This window comes from Brachypodium distachyon, chromosome 4 (assembly GCF_000005505.3).
Source record: "Brachypodium distachyon strain Bd21 chromosome 4, Brachypodium_distachyon_v3.0, whole genome shotgun sequence".
Lineage (NCBI taxonomy): Eukaryota > Viridiplantae > Streptophyta > Magnoliopsida > Poales > Poaceae > Brachypodium > Brachypodium distachyon.
The window spans coordinates 42,550,778-42,565,626 of NC_016134.3; the positions used below are offsets into that span (position 1 = coordinate 42,550,778).

Below are 14,849 nucleotides of genomic sequence, written 5' to 3' on the forward strand. Positions count from 1 at the left end.
AGTAGATGACATTCTGCTACATGACAAGTATACATATTGTGTAATCAAACAAGTGTGATTTTTAAATTATCAGTGGACACTTTTCAGTCCATGTGCTATATAAAAAAACAGACGTCTTGGTGCTTTGACTGATCGACTATAGCTACCACCTGATTGATAGTAACTGAATTTGGTCGAGTTGGGAAAGATTATTTATATAGCAAGATTAATTCAGATCCCTTGCAGGTAGATAATTCCACCGGTATGTTTCGGAAATTGTCATGCAACTCTTCCTTTGTCTACAGTCAGACACACTCTAGCTAATAGCTAGGCAGCGGTACACATCTTTTCCAGTAGGTACCAAAACTAGTAATATTAGTTACTCTCTTTGTCCCGAAAGATACTGCAGAAGGATATTGACTGTTTTTTTAGAACAATGAAGTTTTCTAATTCATAGCAGGGTATGTTGCAAAGATGATCGTGTAGACAGAAAGGTACTAGGTGCCTCAAACGGACGGATTTAGGCTCCTCCCTGTGTGCAATATTTCGTCAACGATAAGAAAATTCATTTAAATATGCATTCAACAACATAGTTTTGTGTCATGTAACTTACTTAGTACTATATTTATATATATTTATTGTTTTTCTCAGACAAAAGGCTGAAGCGTATCTTTTATCAGAGCTAAAACAGGTAATTGTTTGTGTTTATTTTGAACAGCCGAGAACGTGTCTCATACTATTGGACGGTCAAAAAGTACATCTTAATTATTTTTATATTTTTCAGTGAACACAAAGAAATAAGTCTTGTTATTTTCTCCATGCTCATTCTAAGTTTAAAGTACCTTTAATTTGGCCAAAGAAAACTCGCTTCCTGACATCACTGCCTCTTTATATGGATAGATTGATCATGTGGATGCTTGCAAAGTCTTTTGCACAAGAGTTTCTCCTATCTAACATAAAAGGGGTCCTATGGTCTCGAGTCAATTTTTACCTAAACCCCAAGTTTCTTTTTGCCTAGGAATGGTTATTATAATTGCGAGAAAGTCCTGGTACTAAACAATTATAGCTAGAGATGGGCAGGATCCTATTAATTATCCAAAGAGTAGAATCAGTATTGACTCTCCGAGCTAGTCACCTAGGTTCAACAATAAAATAACACATACAATGAATTGTGTTTTTAAACTGAATCTAGATAATTTGTTAACATTAAGTACGATGATGCACAATGTAAAAATGTTGACTCTTAGTCGACTTCGGTTCTCTGCTCTTTTTTTTTCCTCCACATCAACAAATTACAAATAAGAGAAATTGATGGTCAACCTTCGTGGATGCCTTTATGTCCCGCATCTAAACCACCGGGGACTTGCAAGAAGCCTGGGTTTGTAAAATTTACTCTACTAATAAGAGGCTACTCAATATTTAACTTCGTATTTAGATGTTCATCTAATACTCTCTCCATCTCATATTAAGTGACTCAAATTTGAGAAGCATGCGCCGCGTACGTGGACATGGAACCGGTCGGCCGGACTTACGCGCGTGTGTGGTGGGGTGGGGAAAGGCATGACCGATCGATGATGTGGAGTGGAAGCTCTAGGCCGGCCGGGCCGGAGAGGAGAGGAGAATCCGAGGACGACGACAAGTCGATCGACAGCGTTCGTGTGCCACGGGGGCGGGACGACGACATGTACAGCGACGCGCTCTCGCGGTCGCGGGGCACCTTTCCACGTACGCCCTGCTTCGGCTTGCTTATACCCATCCAGATCGATCTCCAACAAAGAGAAATAAGAAGTCTTGTTATTTCTTTGTTTATTTCTAGTAAATCGACCAATCCATCTCCACCCATCGGGATGTTGATTACGCGCTCGATTCCGACCCCGAAAGGCTGAAAACTCTGCCGAAAATCCAGCAAATCGATCGGCCGGCGTCGTCTAATGCAATATATTTTCTGTGTATTTGCAGAGTCAAAGCTGCTGCGTGGTCTGCATGCATGCAAATGCAAGAGCTTTAAGGAGATTACGTACGACCGATCGGTCGATCCATCGACTCTGCAAAGTGAAGCGTCAGATCTATCAATCGATCGGTCCCTTCTGCATGCATGCATGTATCCTCTCCGCTGATAACCAAGCTATAGCTAGCTAGGGAGCAGCGGTAAGATTCGACCGTGACCTCGTCGGGTTCTTCCGGCTGGGGCCAGCCGTGCATGGAGGCTTGCTATTCAGGCAGGTGCGGCGTGCCCGTTTAAAGCCGGTCCCGCTTGTACTGGTGCAATCTCAGTGTCGTGGTACGGTGCGTGTGTTCGTAGGGCCTCCTTGTCGCGTGACTGTGTTCCCGTGCTCCCGCGTTCCACACGGGCCGGGTTTAAATCACGAAAACCAGCGGGTGCTCTCCCTTGTTCGGAAACATGGGTTTTGGTGGGGATTGGGAGGGGCCGATGAACTAATCCCTCTATTTCTTATTCAAAAGTACCCCTCCGATCCACGATAAATGTTTCCGATCTAGTACAAAGTTAGTAAAAAGTTGTACTAAGTCTGAAACACTCATTGTGAATGTACCACGTTTATGGTTATGATTTATATCACATGAATCAAACGTTATGGTTATGGTTCGTATCACATGAATCACACGTTGATGGAGTGATGTTTGATCAAACGATCGGCCAAAGAAAACATACACCTTATTTTCAGGAACGGAGAGAATATAAGCATCATTTTATTTTGCCACTAACTACGAACATGTTTGGGTGTTAAACGACACATTTTCTGCTCATCTCTCTTTTTGCTAATTTATCACGAGTCTGCCGAGTTTGGTGGCTCAGAAACATTTTTTAGAGTAACCTCGAAACCTCACTAAACAACATTCAAAGTGCATTGGTGTAAAAAAAACATTCATAGTGTGAAAGTACAGTACAAACTCGCGGAAACTTCTAGAGAGACCGAGAGCAGACAGGTTTATAGAAAGTTTGCGAAGGCTGAAAAAAAAAATCACACTTCCCAAACACATGGATTCTGTTTTGGGTAAAACGGGCCCGCTTTTTAAGAACTCTTTGGGCTATGTGGACTCAAATCGACGGGAGTATTTAGCCCAGGCGGACAAGCGGCACTGCAAAACCTGCCTCTTCCGCTTTTCCCCAACCCCCAAAGAGAACACCCAATGGCAGCCACGGCGATGGAGCACGACGGCGGCGTCGAGGTGGTCACTCCGGGGGAGCTCCTCGGGACCTCCTCGTCCTTCGTAGCCGGGCACGGAGCCTACGCCGACGGCCGCTCCGTGCGCGCTTCGGTCACAGGACACCGCCGCATCGTGCCTCCCTCTCCCGACTCTCCCGACAAGGTGGGGTTTAGCTAGGGTTTTCGGAATTGCTCGTTCGTTTGCGCTGCTGTTTCTGACGGTGGATGGGATTGCTTGCTTGGTTTGTTTGTTTGCAGAGGTCCACGGTGGAGGTGGTCGGGCACAAGGCCCATGGAGCTGTGCCGCAGCCGGGCAGCGTCGTTATTGCCCGTGTAAGTTCTCTTTCTACGAGGGATGAGGAAACCGTAGATTGGAGAAGTTCAATGTGCGGAAGCTGCATTCTCTTTCACCAAATTTCGTTATGTTACTAGGACGTGTGTACTCATCGAATGCCGTTGTTGATTTTTATATTTTTGAGCCTGAAAAATGCCATCGTTGAATTAGTTGCCAGTTGTTGTTCCCGTCTATAACCATGCCACATGTTGATATGGCGGTGCATTGTGGGACTGGTGGTTTGCATTTTAATTTTTTTTTTTAACTATCACAACACTAGAAACATCCAGCCCATGGTTCATGTGTTGAGCCTAGCAGTAAACTTTTTCAAATGGGTGCTTGCTTGAACAACTTCTGGTACTATTAGTATTTATGAAGGTTGTGCTTGTACCATCTCCTTATTGAGCTCTGGCGATGACGTTATAAAATAAACGAGGTATGTTTGGTGCTTCAGTTTTAGTTAAAATGGACTTGGCTCTTGCACTCCAATTCTAACAAAATAAACAAGGCTTCAGATATTACGTGTACGTCTCTTATTTAGTTATTTTTAGCAGCTAGCATCTCTTATTCACCAATCACTATGTTAGCATGTCCGACATACTGCTCTGGGTAGTAGCACTGGTCACCCATCGGTTTGCAGAAGTTCTTACCGTTGCACTAATCTCTGAAAGTTCTTACCGTTGCAGGTGACGAAGGTTATGGCTAGGGTGGCTTCTGCAGATATAATGTGTGTTGACTCAAAGGCTGTCAAGGAAAAGTTCACTGGCATGATAAGGTATCAACCCTTCTGATTTGGTACTATTCTTCATAGATTTATTTTCTTGTTTTACTTTGACTTCATTGCCAAAGTGTGTATTGAGTCAAATGCTTTTATTCATTTTTTTTACTTGTAGACAGTGTATCACAGGAAAGTTTCTCATCGTGTTCTCTTCTGTTTGCAGGCAGCAAGATGTTCGTGCAACTGAGATTGATAAGGTGGATATGTACCAGTCATATCGACCTGGCGACATTGTTAGAGCTCTGGTTGTATCCTTCTAAGGAGAATATTGTTCATTTGATTATTTGTCTACAAACTTCTAGTCTTGCCAGAATACTGACCAGATTGGAGACCTTAAATCATGCTAAAGCTCTCTCTTGGCGATGCAAGGGCATACTACCTTTCAACTGCCAAGAATGAACTCGGAGTTGTTTCTGCCCAAAGTATAGCTGGTACGCTTTCTGTTACTACCATACCAACTCTACGGCGCAAACTCCATAAAAATCATGTTAAAAGTTTAATTGTTTTCTTCTAAAAAATACCATATGTTGGAGGTGTGATGCTCTACAAAAGTGCATTAGGAAGGAATTACAAAGAGAAATATGCAAATGAATAGTGCCAAACAATGAAGAACTACTATTCATGTTGAATTTGTTTTTTTGCTGCCACTAAACAAAATTGAGTTTGAACTTGAAATTTTACACATATATAAACATCACTTCTCTAACATATGTAAACTTTTTGAGAATTTTGAACTTTTTACAATGGAGTTTGCACCGTAAAGGTGGTTTTTACTGGATATGCCGCCTTACTGAACATTAATTGGAATCTCTATGCAAGGATGCATCGTGTATTGATTGTGAAAAATAATTCAATTGTTCCTCATGTTGTATGATCAAGCAGAATTATACTAATGTTGCTTACCCTTGTTTTGCTCTAGGCGGTATGCTGGTCCCAACCAGTTGGACTGAGATGCAATGCGAATTGACTGGCCAAATTGAGCAAAGAAAAGTTGCAAAAGTGGAATAGACTTCTTATTTACTATGGCAGATAGGAAAGGTAGATTTGTTGGTCGCTGAGTTGTTTCTTCTTTGCCTCAGACTGTTTCAGTTAATTCATCCTTATTTCTTCCTGGAAGCTAGTACCCATATTTCGCTTACTACCTAGCATACAACTTATTGTGTCATGTGGACTGTGCTCTGCACACTGATGAAGCCAGTGATCACCTTCCTACCTCACTGTTACTCTGTTACTGAGCTGACCAGAGTTTAGTAACCTAGTGTGTCATGCTTTCAAATGTTCTTTTTTAGGTGGTTAAACTGGTTTCCCCTCAATCCGGTGTTTCATGCTTTCACCTTCATCTGCTACACCATCTATTTGTCTCGCCTGCCTGTATGTATGGCAATTAGAAATCCGTGGATATCCTTTTAATGGTTCCTTTCTTTCTCGTTACAGTTATGGTGGTGTACAAGGAGTATGTTTGATCAACAATCGCTGTGTCCATGGAGTAATCAAGATGGGGCTCGTTTAGCTTTACTCGTGTTGCATGATTTCGAGTACACGGCGATCCTGATTAAATGAGGGAGCGTGTAATACAGTTATGCCTTTTTTGTGCGAATACAGTTACGCTTCTTGAATGTATTTTAGGCCTTTTTCGGGTCAAGAATTTCAATGAGATCCTGATGTTTCGTGTTCTGAGAGTAGGAAACAGTTGATGCTTTGGCTTGCATTATTGACCTATTTTATTGTGCCATCAGCAAGTTTGATGCTCTCTGTTTTTAAGTAATCTGAAACTATAGATTAGACTACAACGAAAAAAAATTCAAATAAGACAGGGCAACAATATAATAGTCAAATATTTACATTGAAGACTATGAACAAGGTGAAATCGGATCACTATACGGATGTTAACAATTTTCTTTTGTGAAATAAGCAGATGTTAACAAAGTTAATCGGACACTGCTGCACTCCCAGATATGAGCAACTCCCATATCGACAGAAAACCGACCAAGCTGACCAAAACCCAAAAATGTGGAGACATCAGCCGCTTGGCACGACAAAGCATGATATTAGCTCATGATCTCGCAAACAGCCGCGCGGCGTTAAGATTGCAAGGAGAAGCCGAATCCTTGAGGCAGCTGCAGAAGCCGTCTTCGTCGGTTGGGAACGATGCCGGCAATGGACGATCTGGAATCACGCCGACCTTTTACCAAACAAAAGTTGCATGGTCAGGTCTCAGGTCCTCCGTTATCTACATCTACTGTAAATTCGTGGCTGAGTGCATCTGACGTGCAATGCAATGCTCACCTTATCGATATCCGTATGTGCAGGGGTTTCATAGCGTGCCACTGTTACAGCTAACCCTGAGCCATCAGACAGCGCGAACACCGACTGGATCTTCCTGGAAGTTGCCAGGTAAGTCGGTGTGAGAAACTAAGCAGGCGAAATCAGAATGAACAAGATGATGCCATGACCGGAGTGATAGCAGGACAGTACCCTTTTCCATATGTCGGTTCCCCATATACGACTGCCCTCTTGTTGTCTTTCAGTGCTCCGGCAAGTATCTCACTCGCACTTGCAGTTCCTTTGTTTACCTGGTTACAAGTTCACACGTGCCTTCTTGTGATGCTTACAATATCATTGATCAGGAAAAATACAGAACCACATTATGAAAAGAGAAGTCATTGATAATAGCATCAGTAGGATAAATCAATCTCATTGCATTCTTTTAAGCAAAGATAGGCCATACCAGGACAACTAAAGGTTCCGATGCAGCTATTGTGCTAGCTCCATCCGCCTCATAAATGTCACGGACGCCACGGCTATCACATATGTATACAATGACACCCTTGTCCATCCTGAAAAAGCAAGAGTAATGAAAGACTTCAATCAACTTAACGACCAATTTAAATAGAACAAAGCAAGAAACTAGTTTGCAGTTCAGAGCCGCAGCATATCAGTATGACAACAGCTATGGCATAGAGATAAACAAATAAAGTACCAATGGCAATTTTCATGCGTCCAACAGGTACTCCTCGACTCAGAGTGAAAAATATCAAAGTGCACAGCTAGTATTCACCAAGAAAATGTTTCACAAACTACTCAAGTAGATCACCATGATGTATGCAGTCATAGACCAAAACTCATGCATTGAAATATGATACAACAGCTTACCAAATCTTCGCAATTTCAATTCCCTCAGGAAATAGGCCACCGCTGCATCAAACACAACCATGTCAAATTGCAATAGAATCAGGCGAAAATATACTACTACTTTGCAGATATAAAAACCTGTTATTTCGCAAATCCAATACAAAGGCCTTTACATTGTTCTCCCTTAATTTCTTAATGGCTTCCTTAACGGATCCTGGAATAGGATAATCAAGTGATATATCAGCAAAGCCTGGCATCTGAAAAAACAATAAATGCTTCAGAAAGAAACTACATTTAGAGCCAGAGACAGCTCTAACCTGCAGCATTTTGGTTAAATGTCGTTAGTTTGATGTAACCGATCTTTGAGCTGTCCGTTGAACCTGGAATCTCACACATCCTTGACCTTACTGGGTTTAAAGTATATCTTTCTCTCCTGGCATATAAGAGATAATATATGAATGAGTAATGACCACTCTTTAGCCTTTGGTAAACAAATCAAATCCTTTTGTTTTGTCACAAAAAAAATGAATCCTTTTTTTTTTCTGAAGGAACTACAAGAGAATGGTGTGCAGGAACTTGCTTCAAAACAACATGTCTTGTGTCAGCTCCACTGCGAATAGTCAAATCTACTGAGCTTCCTTCAGGACCCCTAGCAAGAATTCAATGTGAGATTGTCAGCCACTAAAGTATTAGGTACGCAACACTGGAGTAGACATTTGAAACTATCAAAGAAGCACACAGCAAAGACCCGTAACTTTGAACCATGGTAAAGGAACATCCTTTCGCTAATACAGCCTTTTGACCATATAGTATTATTCATAAGAGCCAGGCTCTTACTGTAAGCGATCTGCTGCGTCATATATGTCCATGTCTTCTGCGGTTCTGTTGTCGATTGCCAAAATAACGTCTCCAGATAGAATGCCAGCCTTTTCTGCAGGACCCCCTGGGGCCGCTGACATTACAGAAAGCCCTGCAGGTGATCCATTAAGTGCCAACGGGTAGCCAATGGATAAACCTACACCTGTGAGTGCACCTTGCGTGCCAGACTTACTTCAGAAAAGGTAATGGCATGCATCAGAAAGCATTCATGTTAACCGAGCAGTAACTGACTTTTATGTGAGTATCATACCCGCAAACTCTTGAATTTCTCGGGTTCCAAGAAACGAGTGAATGGGTCGTCCAAGGTTGAAAGCATTTTCTTTATTGCTGCATCTGAAATACAATGTGGGTTAATTTTGATTGGATAGCATGAGAACTGTTAAACCCCTAAGTATCTCACTTTTGTACAGATCGATCGTCTGTTTAAGTTCTTGACTGAAGCACTACTGTTAATTTATTATGGTTCCAAACTTCCGATTCAATCAAATGAGCAATCTAAAACAATTACTGTATTTGATACAAAAACATGTTGCCCTAGGCTAACCCAAACAAATGTGATTAATGATCATTTGATCCTGTTATTGTTTAATGTGGCTGTCCTTTGTAAAATATAAGGTAACCTGTGAAAACTTGCAGAACTGCAAACCACACAAGTTATTTTTCTGTGAACATAATATTGATGGTAAGCAGACTTGTACACCAGGGATCATTCACAAGCCAGATGGATACGAGAAATGGTAAGGGCACAATTAGAATCATACATGTCTCTTCCCGCGTGTTCATCGGTTCACCGCGGAGGGCGCTTTCACGGTATCTAAACCAACTCTGCCCGTTGAACGACTTGTCGTAGTAGGCACGATCAACCGCTCGCCAAGCCTCCAGGAAAAGCAAGTTTTCCTCCGTGAGCGCAGATGCTTGTATAATCCAACGCAACAGCAAACTCATGACACGGTCACAAGAAAGGTCCAATGGAAACGTCAGGCGCTTACTTACATGGAGGCGCTCTGTAGTAGGTGGGCGCAGACAGGGACATGGCGAGCACCATCCCCACGATCACGCGGCGGCCAAAACCTACGGAGACGGAATCCATCGTCACCGGACTTGCTCGTGCCATCGTTGATCCACGAACCCGGGCGACCGACCGGGATCGGTGCTCGAATTCGGCCCCCTGCCGGTTCGCCATCGCCTGACCATGCTGCCACCGGAGTCCGAGGGAGGAAAATTGCGGGCGGAATATAGGCCGGGAAGGAGCGGCGGGAGGGCGGCGCATCGGAAGGAGCATGGGGGACGGCGTTGTGGAAGGAGCCGGCGGGAGAGCAGGGGCAGGACAAGGAGCTGAGCTCGAGGTGAGGGAGTATGTGGAGGAGAAGCCTTCGGCAGCTTGAGTTGATTATTTTGTGTGGCCCAGAAACATCAAGTGAAGTGGGCCTTGGATAAGGCTGGCCTAGTGTCGGCCCATAAATAGAATGAGCCGTGCCAAGTTGGGTCAGCCCACTTGTTAGGCCCGTTAAAAAGTCACCTGGCCCAAAGCCATCGGTCACTCTTGCTCTTATTATTTTACCATTTCCTATAAGACAGATTTTATCCTCTAAAAAAAATATAAGACGGATTTTATTCCTCTAAAAAGAGAGAGACGGATTTTACACTTGCACGGTTGCACGAGTGAGAGGAATAAACAGGGCGGCATATTGCATTTAGCACGTTAGCAGAATAGCAGTGTAACGTTCTGTTTGGCTCGGTGACACAGCTTCCATATACCATATGATCTCTTTTTTAGGCGACGCAAGAAATCAATTACCCATTTGGCTCACAATCACAGGCTGGTAGTGCAGGGACAAAGTCAGATAAAATGTCTATATGGTCATCTCTATTGTATATTTGTACTGGGTTCATACTTCACAAATAAACAGTAATTAGGATTAGCTAAATCCACTGGTGTCAAGCGACACCAATGCAATGAACCAGCGCCGTCCCCTTGCTGTAAAAAAAAACCCAGCTCCATCCCTGTAGTAGTGCCATTCTCGTGTGAAAAAAAACAGGTTAGTTAGTACAATGCTTTGCATGTTTGAAATTTTTTCTGCCATGTTTTTCAAAAATAACTATGGTTTTATAAATACTTTTATGATTTTGGATCTAACGAATTTTGACATACTGGCCTATGGCTTAATAGAATTGATAGAATACTCATATCAATCAGGTATACTTTTTTTTCCGGGAGCCCATTCGAAAGGGTGACTGACCGGAATGTTTCTCCTGGGAGCGTATTAGTGAGGAAGAAGTGTGCTGAAAAGACATGTGTTGGTCTGTGGGACCAGTTTTGAAGTCTAGAGAGCTGGAAGCAGTGACGCTGGGGCGTTAAACAAATGTTGCAACCTTGTAAATTGTGGTGTTGCCGATATCACGTTTTTCTTCTTCATAAACTAAGAAACATTTTAATTCTCTCCCGACATTTTGCTGCAAATTCCCCTCCCAGTCGATGATTTGGTAGTGATCGATCTTCCGACCTTTCCGGCACGTGCTACTCCATCCACACCATCTCTTCACACGAGCCGAGCGGCGGCGACATCCCTCACGGTAGAGTGGTGCTGCCGGAGAAACTCATCCATCCCTGCCTCCCCGGTGACCAATTCACGTGGTGAATGCTTCCCATATATAGAATACAATCGAACTTACATACTCGAGATAATTGAAAAATAATGGTCCCATGCAAAATACTTCACCCATTTCAAAATATAATGCATGTTTCATTTTCTTCGACAAAGGTTTTGATCAAGATTTATTCAATCAACTTATGACTTACTATGTGATACAAATCATAATCATCAATAAATATGTTTTAATACGAATGCGGTGTACAAATTGTCACAAAATTATATATTAATTGACTAATTGTTAATCAAAAGCCCAGTCAAACGAAAATAAAAACGCCTTACATTTTTTACGGATAGAGTAATGGTTCGGATCTTAAAAAAGAAAGAGAAGAAGACAAGTTCAGAAGAGTTCACCTGTATTAAAAGGTTCAGAATCCAATCTCGGACCGATCATGCATGTAAATGATGCACAGTCTATACAGGATGCTTTTCACTATCGCGATAAGTTTTGATTGACCAATCCATCCTGACAGAATGAACTGCTGCATCCCTCTGTCCTGTTCTTCTCTCAGAGAACGAACGGCCACTTACTTGGTCGGTAATGTTCAATGATTTCACTAAAGAAACACAGCGAAACAAAGCGATAAGATGCTCTACAGTACAAGGATTTCGTGAGCTAGATCTAGTTAGGTCGAGAAAAGGCAGTTGGTAGATTTGGTGTGAGCTTATTTTTTTTAAGGCAATCGCGGGGGAGGGGGGGCTCTCCACCTGGATATATTACTTCAAAGAACAAGAGTTTTACATAAGGGGAAGAGATATACATGTCACAAGCCGACGGCTACCTTTTATCATAACATTTCAATCTAAGAGGCACATAGATACTCCAAAGGAGAGATCAACCATCACATACACCTAAAACCACCAACAAGGAGAACCGAGCAATCACCAAATAGGGGCTGCACCATCATCACTCTCATGCCGTCGAGAACTCACCACCGGAAGGACGATAGAATCCCGGGGAGATTGGGGGAGAACACAAGGATATGAGAAGACTCCGGCTCATCGATCATGCACAATAGAAATACACAAATTTTCCACCGAAAGGACAAGCCCAAAGGAATGGGGAAAAGAAGCGATGAAGGGTGACATGATCATAGAGAGTGCCACGGATGGAATCATTTTCCAACAAAAGAGGAGTGTAAAAGGAGGACACTACACAACAATAGGTTGGCAGTAACAAGGGCATCCGCGCAGTGGGACGGGTGGAAACTTTGGAGGATCAAAGTAGGAGTGGAGTGGGGGAGGAACACACCTGCCATGACGGAACATGAGCCCAAAAAACAGCGCCTTCAACAAGGTAATGACGCAGGATCGCCACCGCTGCCGATCCGGCAAGCCAAATCAAAGGTTTTCCTGAACTCATCGATGTACAGAGGGAATCCAATACAACGCCCCCCCAAGCAAATTAGTAGCACCTGCAGGCGTCACGGCACCGTAGGCACAAGGCCCCGGATTTCTCCGTGGATTCCAAACAAGTAGCATCGTTTCCATCAAATCCGAGGTGATAGAGCGGGCAAAGGCAGATAGGCATATTCTCTTCATTCCTAAATTCTTGAAGACTTGAACGATCTTGTTTAGAAATATGCGACTGCTTGTTTGCACACGATCTTTCTTATGCCACTTCAGGTTTGATGATATGCAGGAAATTAAGGAGTGGTTGCATACAATGCGTTGAAGGCCTATAGACAGGCTAGAAAGGGGCCTTTTCCCTTCGACAGCGGATTCAAGCTCAAATGGATGGTCTAGGATTCCTGGATGGGCTGATTCCTTATTCTGGAATCAAACCATCTCAGTTATGCTTAATTCGCATTTCTTTATAAGATGTTGTAGATAGAGTCTTGGAGAAGGTGTTTTGCCTTTTTGCTGTGTTGTCCCTTAAACTGAACATGAACCTGCAGCTGCCGTAGTGTTGGATGTCTTTTTAGTACAAATCGGAGGGTGTCAGTGTCATCCCGGAATCTGTTTATTAGGCTTTTCCAGAATAAATAAATCCATGTGCTGAAACAAATAATATAATACACCAATCGTGCATGACGGATGGTCATCCATCATGTTTTCATGGATGTTAACTCGATTAATATCCCAACATAACTAGTACTTTAGCAATATAAATATACATCTGCATGTAGTTTATCATGCGTGCGGTCCGTGGTGTGATGAAGAATTAACGATTGGCGCATATCTGATATTTGTTTACGAGACCACGTGCTGACTTATTAATTTCTATTCTACTTCCTCCGTCTCGTATTAAGTGTCTTAAATTTGCGCAAATATGAATGTTTTTATGCATGAAAAACGTATAGATTCATGTAATATTTATGAGACGGAGGGAATACATATTAGTTGTTCGGTACTTTTCTGACATTTCATTCAGATAAGGAGTGTCGAAAAACATCACGTACGATATCGTCCCGTTATATAGTCGGACGCATTGATTAATTAAACTATATTTACAGCAATCAGAGCTGTCACGGACGTTGGGTGCGAGAAATGTTACTTTAAAGAGTGCTGTCAGTTATTGTAAATCACCCATTACGAAAACAATTTCTCAGTAAATAAACAAGCATGAGCTCGGCGTGCGATAGATCTGATCGTGGCCGGTAGAGTGATTATAATCAACAACTCAAGGCCTGGAGAGCACTTTGTTCAAGCGCAACCAGCCAGCTCTAGAGTCTAGACCATTTTCCGCTGCAGCTCGAGATCGAGTCCGTAGAGAGGCCTCTGTTTATTTTCCTGTTTTTATTCGAACTACTGTAATAATTGGGGGCGGTTTCTTTAATAGAAATCGATGAGACGAGTCATTGTTTAAAAAAAAAGGACCGTTTTTATTTTATTTTACAAAACGGTCTCGGCGTGAGTCGTGACGGATTTGACCCTGAGAGTACATCGAACACACAATGAAAATCAAATCGAAGCTTTTCAGGTACCTTGCTTGCACAACGATCCCTGGTTTTGCTTTGTGTCTGTTCCGTCTTTGTTGAGTAGCTCTATATCATTTTCACCATGAAACAAATAGACATAAATAATGCTTTTTGGTAATAATGAATGCCAAGGACGACATATTTCGATTATGTGTACCTTCAACTACCTAGTGGGCCGCGAACTGAGCTTAACTTAGGTAGTCTGGTTCCTTGTGGTGGAACCAGCCCACATAGGTTCAAGTTCTAGACTTGACATGGGTGTCGCATTTTCCTGAATTATTTCAGGATTTAATCGGTGCTATTTTTTCAGTGGTAGGTGACGTACCCGTCAACAGCGAGACGTCTGCGGTGACTTCGTCAATTTCTCAAGATCTCCTCTTTCAGAGGTGCTCATAGGGGTAGGGTGTGCGTGTGTGCGTTAATAGGGGTGAGTGTACTCGCGTGTTGTGAGCGTCTGCGCTTGTTAATAGGGGTGAGTGTACGTGTTGTGAGCGTCTGTGCTTGTACTGTGTGTTTCTAAAAAAAAAACTACCTAGTGGGCCCATGTACACCAATCACCCTGACCTTGCTTTCAAATGGATGGCTGATGCTCTAGAAACACATGCTCTCGTCTGCTGAAAAAGATACCAAAATTGTTTTTTTTTCCATAGAGCATAGCTAATGTTTTTTTTGACACATATTGATGCTAGTGTTTGTGAGATGAAAAACGTGTAGTGTGATTCCATAAATTGTGGTGTCAGGACATGTCCATCCTTTTTGTGCGCAATTGACAAATTCTGGCCATTTATTGTGACGCAAAGATCATGCATGGTTATTTGTTCCTTGTTTTGCACAATTTTCTTGAAGAAGATGCAATCCCAACTTGTATATTTAAAAATACTAGTTAAATGCTTCTACATCCATACAAATGTTTTTATTGCATCAGTGGTTCCTAACATTGTGGAAAATAAAAATATAGGTAAGCTTATATCTCCTGGCTCTGATTTTTAAGCGAAACGCTTAAATCTC

The 14,849-nt window shown here is 42.4% G+C and overlaps 2 protein-coding genes across 5 annotated transcripts; one reads left to right on the top strand and one right to left on the bottom strand.

The window, feature by feature from the left end:
* The first annotated feature begins 3,074 nt into the window (after window positions 1-3,074).
* LOC100834661 (exosome complex component csl4) lies at window positions 3,075-5,932 on the top strand. The gene is made up of 7 exons (XM_003578568.4): window positions 3,075-3,309; window positions 3,405-3,479; window positions 4,167-4,255; window positions 4,422-4,506; window positions 4,608-4,689; window positions 5,178-5,296; window positions 5,693-5,932. Exons 1-6 carry the CDS (start codon window positions 3,130-3,132, stop codon window positions 5,264-5,266), a joined length of 600 nt encoding a protein of 199 aa, XP_003578616.1. The 5' UTR covers window positions 3,075-3,129; the 3' UTR covers window positions 5,267-5,296; window positions 5,693-5,932.
* A 126-nt stretch (window positions 5,933-6,058) lies between these two features.
* On the bottom strand, window positions 6,059-9,638 carry LOC100834968 (carboxyl-terminal-processing peptidase 2, chloroplastic). Of its 4 annotated transcripts, none has more exons than XM_003578569.4 (12): window positions 9,263-9,636; window positions 9,031-9,183; window positions 8,520-8,602; window positions 8,228-8,436; window positions 7,971-8,039; window positions 7,708-7,823; window positions 7,529-7,604; window positions 7,412-7,453; window positions 6,987-7,095; window positions 6,734-6,831; window positions 6,545-6,638; window positions 6,059-6,440 (listed from the first exon to the last, which is right to left on the bottom strand). In XM_003578569.4, the coding sequence occupies exons 1-12, from the start codon at window positions 9,549-9,551 to the stop codon at window positions 6,312-6,314; spliced, it is 1,467 nt and encodes a 488-aa protein (XP_003578617.2). In that variant the 5' UTR covers window positions 9,552-9,636; the 3' UTR covers window positions 6,059-6,311. The 4 variants fall into 4 exon arrangements, with proteins under 4 accessions (XP_003578617.2, XP_024310588.1, XP_014758760.1 ...); XM_024454820.1 differs by having other exon boundaries at window positions 8,146-8,436; XM_014903274.2 differs by having other exon boundaries at window positions 8,228-8,440; window positions 9,263-9,635.
* Between the last annotated feature and the right edge of the window lie 5,211 nt (window positions 9,639-14,849).

What these genes read in the sequence shown, in the direction of transcription:
- LOC100834968 (XM_003578569.4), bottom strand. Translation starts at nt 9,551, where the DNA reads ATGCTCCTTCCGATGCGCCGCCCTCCCGCCGCTCCTTCCCGGCCTATA. An exon ending in ATTTAACCAAAATGCTGCAG is followed by an intron (nt 7,605 to 7,707) that starts GTTAGAGCTGTC and finishes ATCCTATTCCAG; the next exon opens with GATCCGTTAAGGAAGCCATT. An exon ending in TTGGATTTGCGAAATAACAG is followed by an intron (nt 7,454 to 7,528) that starts GTTTTTATATCT and finishes TGTTTGATGCAG; the next exon opens with CGGTGGCCTATTTCCTGAGG.
- LOC100834661 (XM_003578568.4), top strand. Translation starts at nt 3,130, where the DNA reads ATGGCAGCCACGGCGATGGAGCACGACGGCGGCGTCGAGGTGGTCACT. An exon ending in CTCCCGACTCTCCCGACAAG is followed by an intron (nt 3,310 to 3,404) that starts GTGGGGTTTAGC and finishes GTTTGTTTGCAG; the next exon opens with AGGTCCACGGTGGAGGTGGT. An exon ending in TTCTGCCCAAAGTATAGCTG is followed by an intron (nt 4,690 to 5,177) that starts GTACGCTTTCTG and finishes GTTTTGCTCTAG; the next exon opens with GCGGTATGCTGGTCCCAACC.